The 17,133-nt window shown below is 38.3% G+C and overlaps 1 protein-coding gene across 1 annotated transcript in view; it reads left to right on the forward strand.

Annotated features, from left to right (window-relative positions):
• The window catches only part of AFAP1 (actin filament associated protein 1), a gene marked incomplete at its 3' end in the record, with an annotated part of 45,221 nt that extends 28,403 nt beyond the window's left edge, over positions 1 to 16,818 (forward strand). The window contains exons 6-9 of the mRNA XM_010165823.1: positions 8,977 to 9,069; positions 9,739 to 9,823; positions 13,154 to 13,303; positions 16,607 to 16,818. Coding sequence (XP_010164125.1) covers positions 8,977 to 9,069; positions 9,739 to 9,823; positions 13,154 to 13,303; positions 16,607 to 16,818 — 540 coding nt within the window. The remainder of the gene's footprint in view (positions 1 to 8,976; positions 9,070 to 9,738; positions 9,824 to 13,153; positions 13,304 to 16,606) is intronic.
• Between the last annotated feature and the right edge of the window lie 315 nt (positions 16,819 to 17,133).

Here is a 17,133-nt window from a genome sequence, read left to right on the forward strand (position 1 = left end):
TGTGGTGCTTAGGGACGTGTTTTAGTGGAGGACTTGGCAGTGTTAGGTCAGTGATTGGACTTGATGATCTTAGAGGTCTTTTCCAACCAAAATGATTCTATATATGCATAACTACCATAGGCTACCTTGCAAAAATTGGACATACCAACATCACAGTCACTGTTTTAAAAAGAAGGATCTCTGAGGAGATACCCATTTGAATTGGTCTGGATGGAGAAAAATCTTTCACCTTCCTGAAGTCAATTAAAGTTTAGTAATCCTGATATAGTAGGATATCATCTGTTATGGTTTGTTCTGGGAATGCAGACTTCTGAGAAATGCGATTTTGTCATCTTCCACTCCTTTCTGTTCAGTGTCTGCAAATGTGGAAAATCCCAATGCAAGGGCTGCAGTTTTACATCCTAACCAGATTACTAGTACTTATGTTGAACTTCACCAGTCTCAAATGTGGAGGTCAGTGAAGTAGTGTAGGAAACCCTCACTGCAGTTTCAATAGCTTGTTTTAAGACCTTGAAATACAGCATTTTAAATGCATGCAGAAGTCTGAATGCATAAGACTCATCAGGCATTCTCCATGCTGTGCTCTTACCTAACCTTATATGGTACTTATTTTTCTAAGAATTAATTGTATTTTTCCAAATACAATCAAATTAAACACATAGGAATTTCCTGATGGCAGATAGTTTTTCTGCAGAAGAGGGAGACCTAAAATGCAGCTTAAGAGGTATGAGTTCTGGTCTGGGCTAATTTACTAATTTACTGATTTACTATACCTTTAGAGGGTTTCCAGTTTGTGTATATGTGTGTTTGATTTTGAGTGAGAGTTTATATCTTAGCTTAGCAAACGCACTCTCTATTGTCTTTTTAATAGAAACTAATCACACCCACGTATTTGTTAGGCTTCTTCTAACATCACTATGTTGTTTTAAGTTTTAATAGCTGGCACCATCCAAATGTCCTACTAACTCACCTAAAGTTTCAAAAACACTGATTGGAATGAATAGAAATTCATAAGTTATATTCTTTTCCAAGGGAATTCCGCTGTAATTAGATCATAGTAACTGCATCATAATTTCCTGTGTTGTTCTAAACTGGGGTTTAGTAATACTGAATTCATTGGCATTTATTGGACTTTCTTTCATAAAAATCTTTTTTTCTTTTTTTGTATTATGCTTAGAGCATTCCAAACAGAGGCAGACAGAGCAGTGCTAGATTTTTCCATATCCCTGATGCATACTGCTACTTTAATTAAAAAAAAAAAAAAAATAAAAATTTACAATTGCATGTTAACAAAGTTGTGTGTGCCAAGGGTGAATGGCCGGACAGTATGTTATCTGCAGAGCAATTGGAAACAGTCTGGCAGCACTTTATTTAGTTCCTTCATACTGCAAAGCTCTTTATTAATAAAACTCTTTCAAGTACGTGGCAACACTACTGTACACCCAACTTCCAAGTCCTCAGCACTGCTGCAGCACTCTCTGTTCTGTACAGTACAAATTGCCTATCCAACAGCTAACCAAAAATGGTTTGTGCAGCTCTTGCAACAGCTCCAATGTTTTCAAGAAGTATGGCTTTTTTAGATAAAAAGCATTGTTTTTTGTATTTTAAAAATGTATCAAAATTTAAAGGGTTTTTTAATTATTATGAAAATAATTATTTTTTGTCATTCAAGCCTTATTAAAAGGATCTGATAATCACATATTTTTTTTGTTAGGAAGTTTCTTTACTGAGAAAGAGATCACTGCTTTGTCTTGAGAGAAGCAGTTTGAGCTTTCCCTGCCTGTCACTCAGAGTGGCTGGGTTGCCCCCAGTTCTGTCACTTACGTGTGATTTCTGTAGTTAATTGGCAGATTCAGAGGCTGACAATGAGAAGGTCTCTGCAACCACATTTTTTAATCATAACATACCTTCTCTGTCAAAGATACTGTACAAATATGTGCCAGTGGAGCCAGGTTATCACTCAGGAGCAACGGGTTCTCGTGAACCCATATGTAAGTGTCAAATTAAAGCTTTACTCTTGAGACTTAAAAGCTCAAAATGGCTTTGGAGGCCAGATTTTCCCATGAAAGCTAAACCAGATGCTTTTTTTTTTTTTTTAAGTCAGATGTAATCGGTATAAAATACGTTTACTTAAGCAAATAATTTAAAAATATCTATTGGAAGACAAGTGTGAAATAAATGCATAACAGTTTAGACCATTTTTGTAAAGATGACACCAAAAAACCCTAGCTGATAAACTTAGTGCAAATTGAAGTCTAGACTGGAAACCACAAAGGGAGTTTCAGGTTTACCAGCTAAGAAATGCTTGATGAAAAAAAGATAGCTGATGTCACCAAAGAGCCTGTCGAGCTTTCAGAGCAAGGAGCGTAACTAGTATAAATTCAGGCTAGAGCTGAGATCATAGCAGTAATATGGTGTGCAACATAAAGTGGTGGAATTTTCCAGACTTGAGTCCTAAAATGTTCCCACAAAAATGTATATGAAAAAATGAGTGCAGTTACACACTCAGACCCAAACATGAGCTTTTTCCATGTGTGCTTGAGTGTATGTGCCTCTGTGCGCGCTTTTGTGCGTTTGTGGTCAAGTAAGGTCTTAAATCTGCCTGTTTGTCTCAGAACATCCAACAGACTGGTTGAAACTACATTTATTTGTCAGCATCCCTGGGAAATGCTACATTAAAAATAAAAAGACTACTAAGAACATGGCATTACAAGAAGATGCTTGTTTAGTGGCTTCATTCATACAGATGAATGCGTTCTGTGTGCAGGATCTTCAGACTAGGCCACAGAAAACTGCTCTTAATATTAAAAATGCATGGATGCCAAAGAAAGTAAGTTCTGAAGTAGCTTCTTGTAGAAGATGGAAATGGTCATGGTGTCTAGTCCCAAGGCCTTCCTTCCTCTTAGCATTGCCTCCTGCAAAAATGTAGTTCTGATTTTTCATGCATGAGACGTAATCTATCATTTTGGAGCACTGGCCTTGATTTTCATTTTTCCTTAACATTACACACCATTTGTTAACTTTCCTTCATTTTACAGTGTGCAGCCATTTTGCAGCAATCTGTTCAGTTGAGGGTCTGTAATTGAGCAGTGAATCTTTCAGGTGTAAGTAGACATTTCTGCATCTGTCATTTTGACAATGTTCAGTCAGTTCTGGACTTGTAATAAGAGGGATTTTTTTTCCTTGAAGAGAGAAGAAAATCAAGGTTGTGACTGTATCCAGTCATCCAAAGACCTTGCAACACTCCCCGTAGGGCTGTTAATCCAGCTGTCCTACCCAGTTTCCATAACTGATAGCTGCATGTTGTCTCTTATAAAATTCTTTTAAAACATCTGTTTTTTTCACTACCCTGAGCTTAGTGAGGGGAATCAAGTGACCTCTGGGCTCCGGTCTTAATGTGGACCAAGTTTACTGAAGAATAAACTCCTGACAGAGCTCTTCTTCTACCAGCTTAAATCGGCACAAAACTGAGCTTGTAACTGTAAACATTGTGTGGCTGGTTTTACTTTCTATGGGAGTTTCCAGCTAGAGATCTCAAAACATTTCAAACATTACTTTCTTGGCTTAAGTAATGTTCCCCAAAGAGGTTATTATCTCCATTTTGTAGTTGAGTAGAGTCAAGTGCTGAATGATCATGCCTCAAAACTGACTGGAAAAAGTGCATTTGGGGATGCATACTCGGTACAAGTGATTTCCATAGAGTGTTTGTGAGTTTATAAGTAACTTCAGGAACATCCTGTGTCCCAGGACAGTCAGGCTGGGTTCTTTCTCCACTGCACATCATCATCAGCAGTGAAGGCTTTGCAAATTAAATTAAACCTCTCAGGATTTACATCCCTACTGTCTCAAAGAGATGGTTTTAGATACCTTGGTACAAAGCATGGCAAGGTCATTATGTTTGGATAAGAACTATTAGGGCATGGTCTGGAGACAAGACAGACTGAGCTGCATGTGAGAGCTTTGATCAGCCTGCAGGACTGCTGCCAGCAGGCTTTGACAGAGCCGGAGGACCCCATCCTGGCTGTGAACCAGAGTGTGTTTGTGTGACCGGCACCATGGAAAACAGTACGTTACTTAAAAAAAGCGGGTGCATATGGAAACTTTTTAAAAAAAACCACCAGGGAATACAGAACCACAAACATCCTATTTGTTTGTTTTCTCAGGGGTAAGTTTTCTTTAAGTTCCTGGCTAAGATCACAAATGCAAGCTGTAGCAGATCTCAGAGCGGAACCCAGGACGGCTGAGACTTGATCACTTGCTTTCACCATGAGATTGCAGTCCTCGTCTCTCCTACTCACAGCTTTGGATGGAAAATTATTTAAATCATACCTAGCTCAGATTTACAGCCTAAAGTGCAGTCTGCATCTCTGCCCCACCTGGGCTGGGGATGCGGCTCCCCTTGCAACAGGATACCTCTGCCCTTGCAGCAGTGCCTCCATCCGCCCTCTGCATCCACCCAGTGCCTCTACTAATCCATTGGCCATATATGGCAATAGACTTCATGGTAATAACACAGGAGAAAGGCTACAGGGGTTGTCTTGGTTGAATATGTCAGAAAAGTATTTTTGGAGGGGATATACAGGCACTAAAGATAGGCTTGCTGGCTGCTAGTCTGCTAGAATCTCATCCCCACTTTGCTCAGACAAATGAGCAATAGGCAGAAAGATTAATCTTTCAGGCAATGGGATGCTTGAGAATGCTTTTTGCTAGTATGGAAGGTAAAGGGGGTTTCTTTTTGAGACTTAAAGCGTAGACTATGATGTGAATAATTTCTGCTTTCCCTTTAATTTATCTAGGTAAACTCCTTGGGGCATTTGTTCTCTGCAAAATGCTGATAGAGTTTTGTTGCTCTCTTAAGGAGAAGGAGGTTGATGCTGATGTATGTGGTGTATAAGGGTCCAAAAGAGAGAGATAATGAGAATTTAGTCATGCCAAAATGACAATAAGTCCCAGAGAGTCATACTGCTCCAGCCCTGAAACAGGAGCGTTTCAGGAGTAAGAAATACGGAGTTACATCTGGAGCCAAACCCTTTTCCCTCTGCTGTGTTGTGCATAAACAGATTTCAGCTTTACCATATTCCTGTTTTCAGAGTTAAGCAGCAGAGACAGGGGATTCAGTCTGTCCCATTTCTAGCAATTCTTGTATTTACGAAACACGTGGGTAGATGGGGATGAAGGACTGGGTTGCCTGGATGGATTTCTAGCCTGGCTACATACAGAAGTGAAGCAGATGTGCAGTCAGGCTGTCAGCTTTCTCCCTAATCACTTTTGAACTCCATCATATTAAAAATGTGAGCTTCTCCTTTGACTTTCATGAAAGCACGAAACAAGGTGCCGTGACACATCCCTGTGGTGAGCACAGCCTGTAGCCTGAACTTGTCCCACTGTATCCACCAGGAGAGAGGTCTGCAAGCTCCTCAAACACAGGCAGACTCAGCCTTATTCCTTATCAGGTCCCAAAGAGATCAACTACAAGAAACCAGCAAGAAATTTAGTACTTTTACTCAGAATTTGTTTGGTTTATGTGTGGCAGGGTCTGGCTGGCAAACAGCTGTCTCTCTGCTTTTACTGCAAAGCCAGTGCTTTTTATCTGCAGCCTGGATCTTTGATAGTAGCTGGAAAAATCTAATTTGATTCTTCTGACTGCATGTAGGGTAGGTTTTTTGCCTCCAGTCATGGTGTGCCATTTAAAGTAAGATAGAATAACTATAGAAATTTGTGGGTGATAGCAGGTATGAAGGTTTTATAGTAAATGTTAGTGCTTGTGTAGTAAGATAGTTTTAAAGAGAGAATATTCCAGACACACCACGTGGCAGAAATTCCACTGACTTCACCCATCCCTGTCAATGGCTTGGGACAGGGAATCTTTCCAGCTTTGTACCTGCAAATATTTTCCCCTCTATTCCTCATGTCACTGGAGTCAATGTGACGCACTGGTGTATATACTGATCCAGCTGGAGATTCAAGACCTTTCTATAACATAAATAAGGAATAATAATATAGTTCAGGCTGCACAAGCTTTTTCCAGGTCTGTATTTGAAAGAAGCAGTTCTGAAGTATACTGATTGTAACATTGTAATGCTAACTGTGCTATTTAAAATTCTTGTGATGGAATAACAGATTATTTTACATGTATTTAGTTTTGAGGCTATCCAAAGAAATGAAAGGTCTTAAGTTTTCTGATTATATTTGCTTATATATTTTAAATATTTGAATACATAGTCTGTTTATGACCTCAGATGATTTTCCTGGCAGATCATCCTGTGTGTGTTTATGTAACGTACAAAAGCATTTGTAGTAAGAAAAAGAGAATGATTTCCCTTTTCTAATGTGTGGGAAAACTTGAACTATTAGTCGAGTATGCACCATCACAAAGTGTTCTCAGTACAGCCTTCCAGATTATGCCATTTTATTAAAAATAACACATTTGAGGATTGTTTTCATTTGCTTTCTGGTTTTGGACCCATTGAGATACATTTATTAATCTTTTCACACATTTCATTGCAATGGATAAAAGTTTTCTGACCTCCTTTCCCCACTCTCACTCACAACTGTATTTTAATAAAAATAGTGATTTTTTGTTTTCATATGACTCCAGGAGACTGTAGAAAAAAACTGACAAAACTGCCGAGTCTTGTGATAGAAATTATGCAAGTTGGCAACACTCGTGGAATGTTTCATCCTTAAAATTTTGAGTTAAAGCTATAAGCATGTGAAAACCACATATATAATGGCAGCTGTCTGCAAACATAATTATAGAGAGTGCATCCAGGCAACCATTATATATTAAAGGCATTTCATCTGGTGAGCTGTAGAAGTATGAGTTTTATGCTCTGCATCGAACACAATTATATTGCACATAAAAGGTGATGAGCAAGCCTTTGCCAGTGAACACCTTGAACCCAAATGAAGTGTTGGATCTTTGAATATGCATTTACTTCAGATCTCACCATGAACTTCCATTTGATAGTGTTTCATTTTTTAAATCAAAATTTAATTACAACCCAATTAAACACTTTGGCTTCTCCTTAAATATGTGAGGTATGATAAGAACCGGATTTACTTGAGTGTATGACTTTGCACATACTATTCAGTTAGTGCTGCCAAATCATTTCCCTCTGTTCTGTCTGTAACTCCCATTACTATCTGCCTTTGCCAAAATTAACTAACTGTGTGGTGTGAGCAGATGCTGAAAACATGAGCCATTCAATCAGGGTCATGTAGGAGACAGAAATTAATGTTCCCAGAAACTATACAGTCACATTTCTCTAGGAAGAAAACAGCAGTGTATTTACACCGTACTGAGGACCAGCAATTGAAAATAAAACGCACATAAAAAAATTCTAACTATTTTGGGGAATTTAGGTCTATATTTAACTCTGAGGTGCAAATGCTCTGCAACAGATATATCTAAATTTTCTGTTACCAGGGACACCAAGTGCCATGATATACTGTGCTTATGTTTCTGGGACAAGATATAGGGAAGTTCAGATGGTCAAAAAAGGATGCTGAAGTGGTTTAAGATACTAGCTCAGAAGTAAAAGTGTAGGTTCATTTCCCTGCTCTTTTTTTATATGACTTTGAGCGAGTGGTTTAATCTTGCTTTTGTTCCCAAGTTCTCCATCTGTAAAATGGGGCTGGTGCTCGCTCTTTCTTTATGGCATATGGTGCCAGTAATTGATGATGTGCTCCTGAGTTCTAGCAATAGGTTCTTTGTAAGCCCATAAACATTTGATTTGTTTACCTTCACCCTTAAAGGAAACTTCAGTGCTGTGAAAGGACTGTTTGGTGCCATCTTTAACTCTTTAATGCTTTCCACATCAAAATTATTCAGTTCAAAATGGAAAAGATGTTTTTTGCTGTTTTGCTGTTCCTCTCCTTTAACAAAAACTGTGTTTTGTCAGTTAGCTAATTGCTGTTTTCCCTGAAACTGGGAGTTCTCAGGCCAGATCCTCCTTTCTACCAGCCGGGCTTGTTGTAAACAGTGTGAAGGGAGAAGCTGGATATATAAACATGTACATGCACATGTAAAAAGGAAACTTTGCATGTCTAGCAGTAATGCTTCCAGCAGAGTACAATGTCTTTCTTTCTTAGCCTGCCTGGTTCTGCTGTCCTGGCATGGCTGCATGGCTGTAGCCAGCAGTGTGGCGCTCAGCACCGCCTCGGCATGAGTCTGGATGGAGAGTCAGAACCTGTTCTAATCAGCATGAACAAGTTCAGACTGATAAAGGGCTGACGGTAACCTCATAAGATATAAAAAACTCAATTATGCCCACAAGGAATCATCAAATGTCTTTACTCATCATGTATTTTTACATTTATATAGTTTCAGGTTTGGAAGTTCTTAAAGTTCTATCAAAATCTCAGTGAATTCAGTTCTGTATTTTTCTTTAATTTTTTAATAGCAGACTTAATGCCATTCCGATTCCCAAGAACACATTTACAATTACTTTGACCTATACCTTTATGTCAATGTGCAAGTATAATACAAAAATACCACAAAATACCATTGTGCAGTATTAACTCAGAGTTGATCAGCACTTCATTAGTTCTCCAATAGTAAAAAAAGAGCAGCTGTATTATGCAAAACTCTTGTCCTTTGACATGCAGGACTTTGGATCTAATCCCACTTTTCCATCATAATGAAATTAATTTGGTGGTATCAGCTGAGTTCATACTGCAAAACTAACATGTGGGAATCAGCAGCGCTGTCGGTTTCTTTACTCAGGAGAACCTTGGGCTTAGCTTGTCTAGAAACTGAAACCTTCCACCACTAGACATTATGTCTCCCCCAGGTTGGACCTGAAATGACTGAGGGAGGCAGTGTGGAGAAGCTGGTGTAGTAACAGCCTGCCTAACATCTGCCAGCCTAGTAAATATCTGTAGGATTCTCCTTCCCATCTCCCTTCACGTTCATATATAATTTCTCTGATTTGTATTTTTGAATAATTAGTAAGTTTTGCTTTGTCTCCTAAGGTTATAAAAGATGTATGCAGCAACTGTACGGGAGTGGTAGACTCCGATGGACCATTGTCTAGTTCTCCAGTACACAAGACGGAACTGGAAAAGGTAAAGTACAAAATGATGAATGCCAAATTCCTTGTGAATATAGAGGCACTGCTAGACACTGCATGGTTTAAGGGATGTCCACAAAGCTGAAACTGATTTTCAGTTCTGGATTTCATCTCTTTGCTTTTTCATGTTAGACCATTTTCTGGGTCAGTCTTCAATAACTATTTGCTGACTGGTGCTGCTGTTTTAGACTATCAGCCCCTGTGTTGTTTTTGTTGGTTTGGATATGTGCACACATCCTACAGAATTAAGACTTCTGCCATGTGAAAACATTTTTTAAAGAATTAATTTTAAAGTTATTCTTATCTGATCCATATTATTGTTCATTGCTTAGCAGATTAATAAACAGCAATGTTTAGAGTCTATAAATTAATTAAAAATATATTGTGCAATAAGAGCTATTGAATTCTGATTATTTCACTGTTTTGACTGTACTTTCAAATATAGACCTATTTTGTGGTTTCTGTGCTTTTCTAAAGCTTATACAGCAATGTAAAAAACCCCTCTAAAACTGAATTTTTTTATTATCTTCTATTTGTCTTTTAAATGGATGACAGCTTGAAATTTATTTTACTTCACAGTAAGCATACTTTTAAATTGACTCATGACACTTCATTTGGTGACGTTGCCAACATTGTATGTCAGCTAATCTCTTTATCCCTGCAGAAGTTGTCATCTGAGAGGCCAAGCTCAGATGGGGAGGGTGCTGTGGAAAATGGCATCACTACCGTGTGCAATGGGAAGGAACAAGGTATATCTCAGATCCAGAGAGGCTTGATGTAAATAGTATGCACATGTAGGGAGTGATGGGTAGTGAAATGCCTGGCTTTTGTCTGTTAAAAATGGGTGATAATTTTTTTTTTTTTATAATTTCATTAGGATTCAATTTAACTTGAAAGCTGAATTATGTCAAGAGTGAATTCTCAAAATTTTGCAGTAACAGAAGGCATTTGATGTTTTCATGGTGCAAATAAAATAAATATAATTAGTAGATGGAAACAGATAAAGAAATTTTGACTTAACCTTTTGTGTGTTCAAAATTAGTTTTTTAGCGCTTGGGTGACCACTATAGGCAACTAACAGTTGCTTTTAGTAACTGTATAGGGACAATGTAAATAGTGGACATATAGCTTCTAAGCAAAAAAGCTGTCATTGAACACTAGAATGAAAGAATAATGAGTAGTATATATTTGTATTTATATATATATATATGCACAGTTTATGTATTTGTGTTTATATAGATACATAAACTATTTTGTATGATTATTTATGCTAAAATACTAAAATGTATATAATTAGTAATATCAATGGGTTTGTGAGTATATATGTATATAATTTTACATATGGTACTTTAGAGCCATGCATGTTTTGTAGTCCTTCTAAGAGGCACACCTCACCCCGCTCTGTGCTCCTTACCACAGAAGAAATTCTGTGACTTTGTTAACTCACCATATAGGAATGGTATCATTTAGGTAAGACGTTTTCCTGCAGCTGTCAAGCTGAAGAGTAATGTGAGCTGCAGTGAGCACAATGTCAATACTGGCCTTGGTGCCAGTGCTGTCTCGCCTTTTGACTCGTTTCCTTTATCTTCTCCCCAGGTCATTTTCCAACATTTCCTGACTATACAGATCTCTCACATACCCCACAACATAGAACAATGTCAGGTTTTGTGGTTTTTAGAAGTTGTGGTAAATGGTTAGATTTCACCCTATAAAATCTTCTACTAAGCTTTCAAAAAGTGCACTACTGTTTTAGCCTTTGAAACCTGCTGAGAAACATCTGTGACCCAAAAGCTATGTAGTTCATATTGTCCAAAAGTGTCTGGTGGCTCAGGTGCCCCACAAGAGGCATGCTGATGGAGCACGTGCTGCTGTAAAACCAACCTAGCTTAGATGTTTCAAGGAGGGTGATTAAAAATACTAGTTGCTTTTGAAAATTGTGACCTTCAATATTCAGCAATAAAAATAATAAGCATTAATGACTGCAATGAAATTAAAATATCCCTGTTGTCATTTTAAGTGGTTCTGGGTGAAGTTACGCCATTTTTTTAAACAATGGATAGGAAACGCTTAAGGGAGTACGTGGGGTGGGACACTCTATAGAGCAGTCATCTCCAGCTGTCACTCATCGGCCAGCCTCTACTCTGCTCCTAACCAGCTGCTCATTTTGCTGTGGGGAAGGAAATGAGAAGAAAAGGCTTTTGTGACAAAAATCACTGGCAGTCAGGCAATCAGTGTATTCTTTAGACTCAAAAAGATGAAGTAATGAAGGCCTTATTTCTGCTTCCTCTCAGTTCTGCAGGATAATGAAACAGCAATGTGAAAGGAAGATAGGACAGAAAAAAACCCCAACACAACAAAACACTGAAGTGGCCTTATTTCACTGTCTGTTCATGCACATGAGAATGGCTCCTTTGGGCTTCTGTCTTAGAAAGATGAGTTTTTCTCAGTCTCTGGCTTTTTTCAATGCTTTTCATCTCCTCCCCGCTCAACAGCCACAGCTGGTCATTGGCTGCTGCTGTGTGGGACAGAAACCCATCTGCAGGCAGCGCTGCCTTCGGGCCTTCCCACAGGCAGGAGGTGACACGAGCAGATGGGACTGGTGGCCTTCCTCCCTCAAACACGGGAGCTCGTTGCATGTGTAGGGAGCACAATATAAGTTGTGAACACCTTTCCCAAAGGAGTGGAGAATTAGACCTTTGCTTGCACAGGCGTGTTGCTGTATTGGAGTTTGCTGGTGAACAGCTCTCCGTGCCTGAAGAGCTGCCTTTCCTCCTCAGCACTTCATGCAGCAGGTGACAGATTTGTATGGTCTTGGCTACAGATGCAATTTCTGAATAATGTTCCATGATTCCTAACAATTAAATTAAATATGATAAATTATCCCATTGTGAGTCCCAAACTGCTTCTCTAATTTCTGTCCATTCTTCCCAGTTCATCCATTGATACAGTAATTTAAATGAAAATATGAATATTTTGTCCTTTATTTCCTCAGTTTATACAAGTCCATAACCACTAAATATTGCCTGTTGCAAAGGGAATTGATTCGTCTGGGATAAAGTTACAGCAGCTCAATCAGTAACTATCCTATATGTATTTTTCATCAAAATCATGTATCAGGGAAAATTAACGGACATTTTTGCTGCCCTTTCAGTTAGCAGAGAGACTTTTGCTCTATTGATGGAATCCAGATTAAGCCACTGAATGCAATTTATGAAAGTTCATTTTGGTTGTTCTGTTTTGCAAATAAAAGGTCTATTTTTATGATTCTGTTTAATCTTAGAAACTTTTTTAAAAAAAAATTGTTAGGATTTTAGTCAGGTAGGCACTTTTAAAAATGATATCCATAGTCCTTGCCATGTTCCATTCAGCAGCTCAACATGCCTCAGTGCACAGAGCCATAATATTACTGGTATCGTGTTAAGTTAATGGAAGCATAGACTGGATGTTAGCAGAATACCTCTTTTCAGCAGAGCTTTCTTTTTCCAAGCCCTCATGATGACAAAAAGTGCCAACTTCTAGCCATTGAATAGTTATACTGATCCCACTGAATTAATTGTTGGTAGTTAATTTATAAGTCTTGTCTTTCTAGAAGAGACTTTTACCTAATTGTACGTGGCAGCAGTATTTTTGCTAGGCAAGCGTATTCTGTCTTTGTTGTGTACTTAATTGTTGAAGTATTTTGAGGTAAATATTTAGGAGCAATGAAGGATTTCCTGGCTGGATTTTTATTCTTGTGTATATGAGCTAAATTTATATGCAGGTATCTCAGTCATACTGATAAATTAGATGACAACTGCTGTGAAAAGAGACTTTCAGCTTGATAGATTCAATTAAATTGCAAGATTGATTTTTGTTTTTCTTATCCTTCTGGATGCCATGATTTTTATACCACAGAGGTTATTTGTAGGCATCTGCATTAGAGAAGGCATATAATTTTTATCTCATTGCAGTCTGCAACTTTTATACAAATGTTCATCTTGCACAGGATTGTTTGTCTGAGCTACTATTTTTATTCAGGTTCTCTCTATTAATTGGTTAATTTAAAGACACTAAAATGCAAACTTTGGCTTTCTTAATAGTGAAGAGAAAAAAAAGTTCAAAATCAGAAGCCAAGGGCACTGTGACTAAAGTAACGGGGAAAAAAATAACGAAGATCATTGGTTTAGGAAAGAAAAAGCCATCAACAGATGAACAGACCTCATCAGCTGAAGAAGATGTTCCAACATGTGGTAAGTGATTTTTCTCCTTGAGTCTTAAATGCACATTGCAACTAAAACTTTATAAAATTCTAGCCTAAGAATTCCTCTAAAATTGGTTTTACTGCTATAATTCTTCCCCCAACATCAGAAAGAGACACTCAGACTGAAAGGGGAGTAATCAAGAGCTTATAATTTGAAAAGAGACTGAAAGAACTTGGCTTTTTAAATAAAATTGTAGCACAGGCTCAGAAGGAATATCATTGCTCTTCGCAAAGGTGAGAGGGAAGAGAATTGTGTACAAAAAGCAGAAAGAAACAAGAGCTGTTTTCAAACAAATGGATATAAAATTAATATAGGCTGCACTATAAAATAAAATTTAGGCTAGGAATTAGAAGAAGGTTCTTGGGAAGTGATCACGTCTTTTATGATGGGTTATGGTGAGGTTTTATGGGATAGCAATCATGACAATAGTCGACTGGCCTCAGCCAAAGTGATTTGAGTTTAGTTGTGGTACATATTGGGCAAAACTATAATGAAGTAACAGATTTCTAGTAAGCTATTTTAACTCCTAATGTTGATCACTCCATATGACAGCTGTAGTGCTTGACAGCCCCAAGGAAATGTATAAAAAGGCATGCAGAAAATGCTTTCATTTTGTATCTTAGCTGTTTATGTTTGTTCACAATTTAGGGCTTGGTGCAATGCACTTAGCTGATGTCCTCACAGCTCTGGTATTTTCAAACAATGCCGTGTATTTACATTCTCCTGTTTGCCTTCTGGCGCTTCAGTATTAAGTAACACCTCCGTACGTGAATAAAGTTGAACCCACCATTCTCCTAGTCCCTTCCAAAAAAACTTCCATAGAAAGAAAACTGTGAAGCAGTTGCATCAGATTCTGAATTTGGAATTGCCTTTTTCCCTTTAATTGTCTAGGAAAACTTTAGGAAACCCAGAAATCTATGATTAGGCAATAGTTGGCAGAACTCATTGGTGCATGAAGTGTTGATAGATGCTTGCCCAATGTGAAAGAATCAGATCCATGGACCACCAACGAGAACTTCCTAGATCACAGGTGGCTCTCAAGCCACACTTTGGGAATCATTCATATAAGCAATCTTTGATTAAATAAGTGTGTGTATATATATGTCTGTACATCAGCTAAGTACAGATGTGATTTATCAACCAAAAGAACAGCTGGGAAAAGCTGTGTCCAGCCAGATGCATTGTCTGAAGCATCTGGCTTCCATAAAAGCTCAAACTTCTGGGGTCTCATACTCCATTGATTATTCTGTATTATGTGAGACGTTGACCACAGCTGTACAATCTAATTCCTAGTATTTCTATCATTTCGGATGTGGATGTAAGTATAGCCATTGCTATTGCCTGCATTTGGCTCTATTCAACACCACTCACAGATTTTATAGGAAAATATATGTGTTTAGGCTTTGGTCATTGCAGGAAGTCTTTGCAGAAGGAGCTTCTCACCACCAGAAATTTGGCTCAGTGCAGTGCCCTCTGGGAGGTTGCTCCATAGTTGAAGGCTCTTACACTTTAAAAGGCTCGGCCTCCCATGGACCAAGGAGAAAACCCAGTGGGGCTGCAGTGGACACCCAGCTAGAGAGGAAATGGAAACCCACCTGCACTCAGAGTCATGGCAAAGCTCTTCCTGACAGCATCCTTGACCGCCTGGGCTGAGCTGAAGTGCTAATGCTCCAACTGGGAACACACTCAAGGCATTTTAGTCATGTTAACTGTTGAAGTTTTAAGTAGTGATATGTGGGAGGAAAAGCATGGGATCCTGCTTAGTTCAAGAGAAGTAGGAGGGTTTGGAAGAGCTTTTCCGAGAGGTGTACTGGGAGCAGAGGAGGGGAAAAAAGTAGTGTCTGAAAAAAGGGACTCACTCCAAAACAAGCCAGCTGGCTTGCACGTGAAGGGTTTTCCATTTCTAGGGATTGCGTTATAACGCACAGCTATACAGGGTTTTGTTACAGGAGGAGGGAGGAGAGCTGGAGAGTGTGATCGTCACAAGGAGCCAAAATGAGAGGATTGTGAACATCCTCCTTTTTTTATGGCACCTTCCAAGATGTGCACAATTCTGATCTATATCCTGTTGGATCAAGCTTTGACATTGGAACCATAATGTTGGAAGGGAAACCCAGAAAAATTAATGATAAGTCATAGTTTTAATGAAAACCAAAGACATAACTATCAAACAGGATTAAATGAAAATCAGATAGAAGACTTGGGTTTTTTACATAAATTCTGGCCTGTGCAGATATCATTTGTCTCCCTCTTCATAGCCTGTTTGGAAGCAGCAACATGCTAAATTCATATTCATGTACCATTTGTAATGTGGAAGCAAAGTAAAAGATTTTTTTTTCCTTTCATTCTTAAACTAAATAAGGCAGGAAAATTGAGCATTGTCTTGATTTTAAGGTTTGAGTCTGGAATGATTGTTGCTACGGGACAGAGAAGGAAAAACGCAAAGCACTGCCCATGTGATAATGATATTAGATGCCTAGCCACTGTATTCAATATAGAGCATGATAAGAAAAGCGGATTTTTTTAAAAGGCAATTTGTTACTGAAATTTTGATTTCTTGAAAGAGTACTATATTATCCTTGGAAAAACAATATTTGTTTAAGCTTTTGTCTTAGAGTTTATCTCAATTTCATATACATTTTCCTCTTGAATTTGAAACCAATATAAATTTTAATTTTATTGACTTCAGTAGCAATCTTTTAAATTCTGCTTTAAAAATATTGCAAACCAAATGAGTATTTTTCTTTCTAAATGAAATTAGAACATATAACATCAATGCTTAGTAGGTCTTTCAAACACTGATTTTGGATGTTACAGAAGGTAAGTCATCACCTAATTATATAATGTGACCTGTGATTTTCCCAGAAAATTTTTATCAGTTACACTTATCAAAGCCATTACACACGGAGAAGGTGGGTCTTCTGCGTGAGCACATTGGCTGTGGATGTACCTTTTGATCACTGTCCCTTTCCCATCCTTCCTAAAGTCTTGGAGATCTGTGTGCTCCTCCTCGTCCAGCTGCTGCAGTGACTAACACAGAACAGCCATTTGCACATGAGTGGGTTCACATCTTTATATGCTGTTTTCTAGGTTGTTGGCACAGTGAAAGTTTTCATTAAAAGAAGTGGGGCAGGGTCATTAACTTGTCTTCCTAAAATCCATCTGGACTTTCTATTATAAGAAGAGAAAGTTGTTTAAGTGCTAGCATTACACGGAAAAGTAAGTTTCTTTTTTTTTTTTTTCTTTAAAAAAAGTAAGGAATAAAATATATCATGTTTCATTTTATTGCAGGATATCTAAATGTGCTCTCAAATAACCGTTGGCGTGAGCGGTGGTGCAGAGTGAAAGATAATAAACTCATTTTCCACAAGGACAGGACAGATCTGAAGACGCACATTGTTTCTATCCCTCTCCGTGGCTGTGAAGTCATCCCAGGACTTGATTCGAAGCATCCCCTGACCTTCCGCCTGCTCCGAAATGGGCAAGAGGTTGCTGTGCTTGAGGTACAGTGGTTGTTAATGGCTATGACTTGTAAGAACAAGCTAAATTAGAGAAGCACTTTCATGCAACCAGGCCATTAAAAAAAATAATCTTTGGAATAATATTATTGCAGAGCTGGATAATAAATACTGGAAGGAGAAAAAAAAAAATATTGAGTTGTAGGCAAAGAGAGAACTGAGATTTAATACAGTTCAGAAATCTCAGTAAGATGCTTTTCTCTACGCTGACCTTCCCTTTACCTGCTACTAAAATATCCTTGTTCCTTCTCTGTACACACGTTTACATTAGGGTGTCCCGATCCGATATCGGGGATAATT

The sequence above is a fragment of the Antrostomus carolinensis genome, unplaced genomic scaffold (assembly GCF_000700745.2).
Source record: "Antrostomus carolinensis isolate BGI_N321 unplaced genomic scaffold, ASM70074v2 scaffold7144, whole genome shotgun sequence".
NCBI lineage: Eukaryota > Metazoa > Chordata > Aves > Caprimulgiformes > Caprimulgidae > Antrostomus > Antrostomus carolinensis.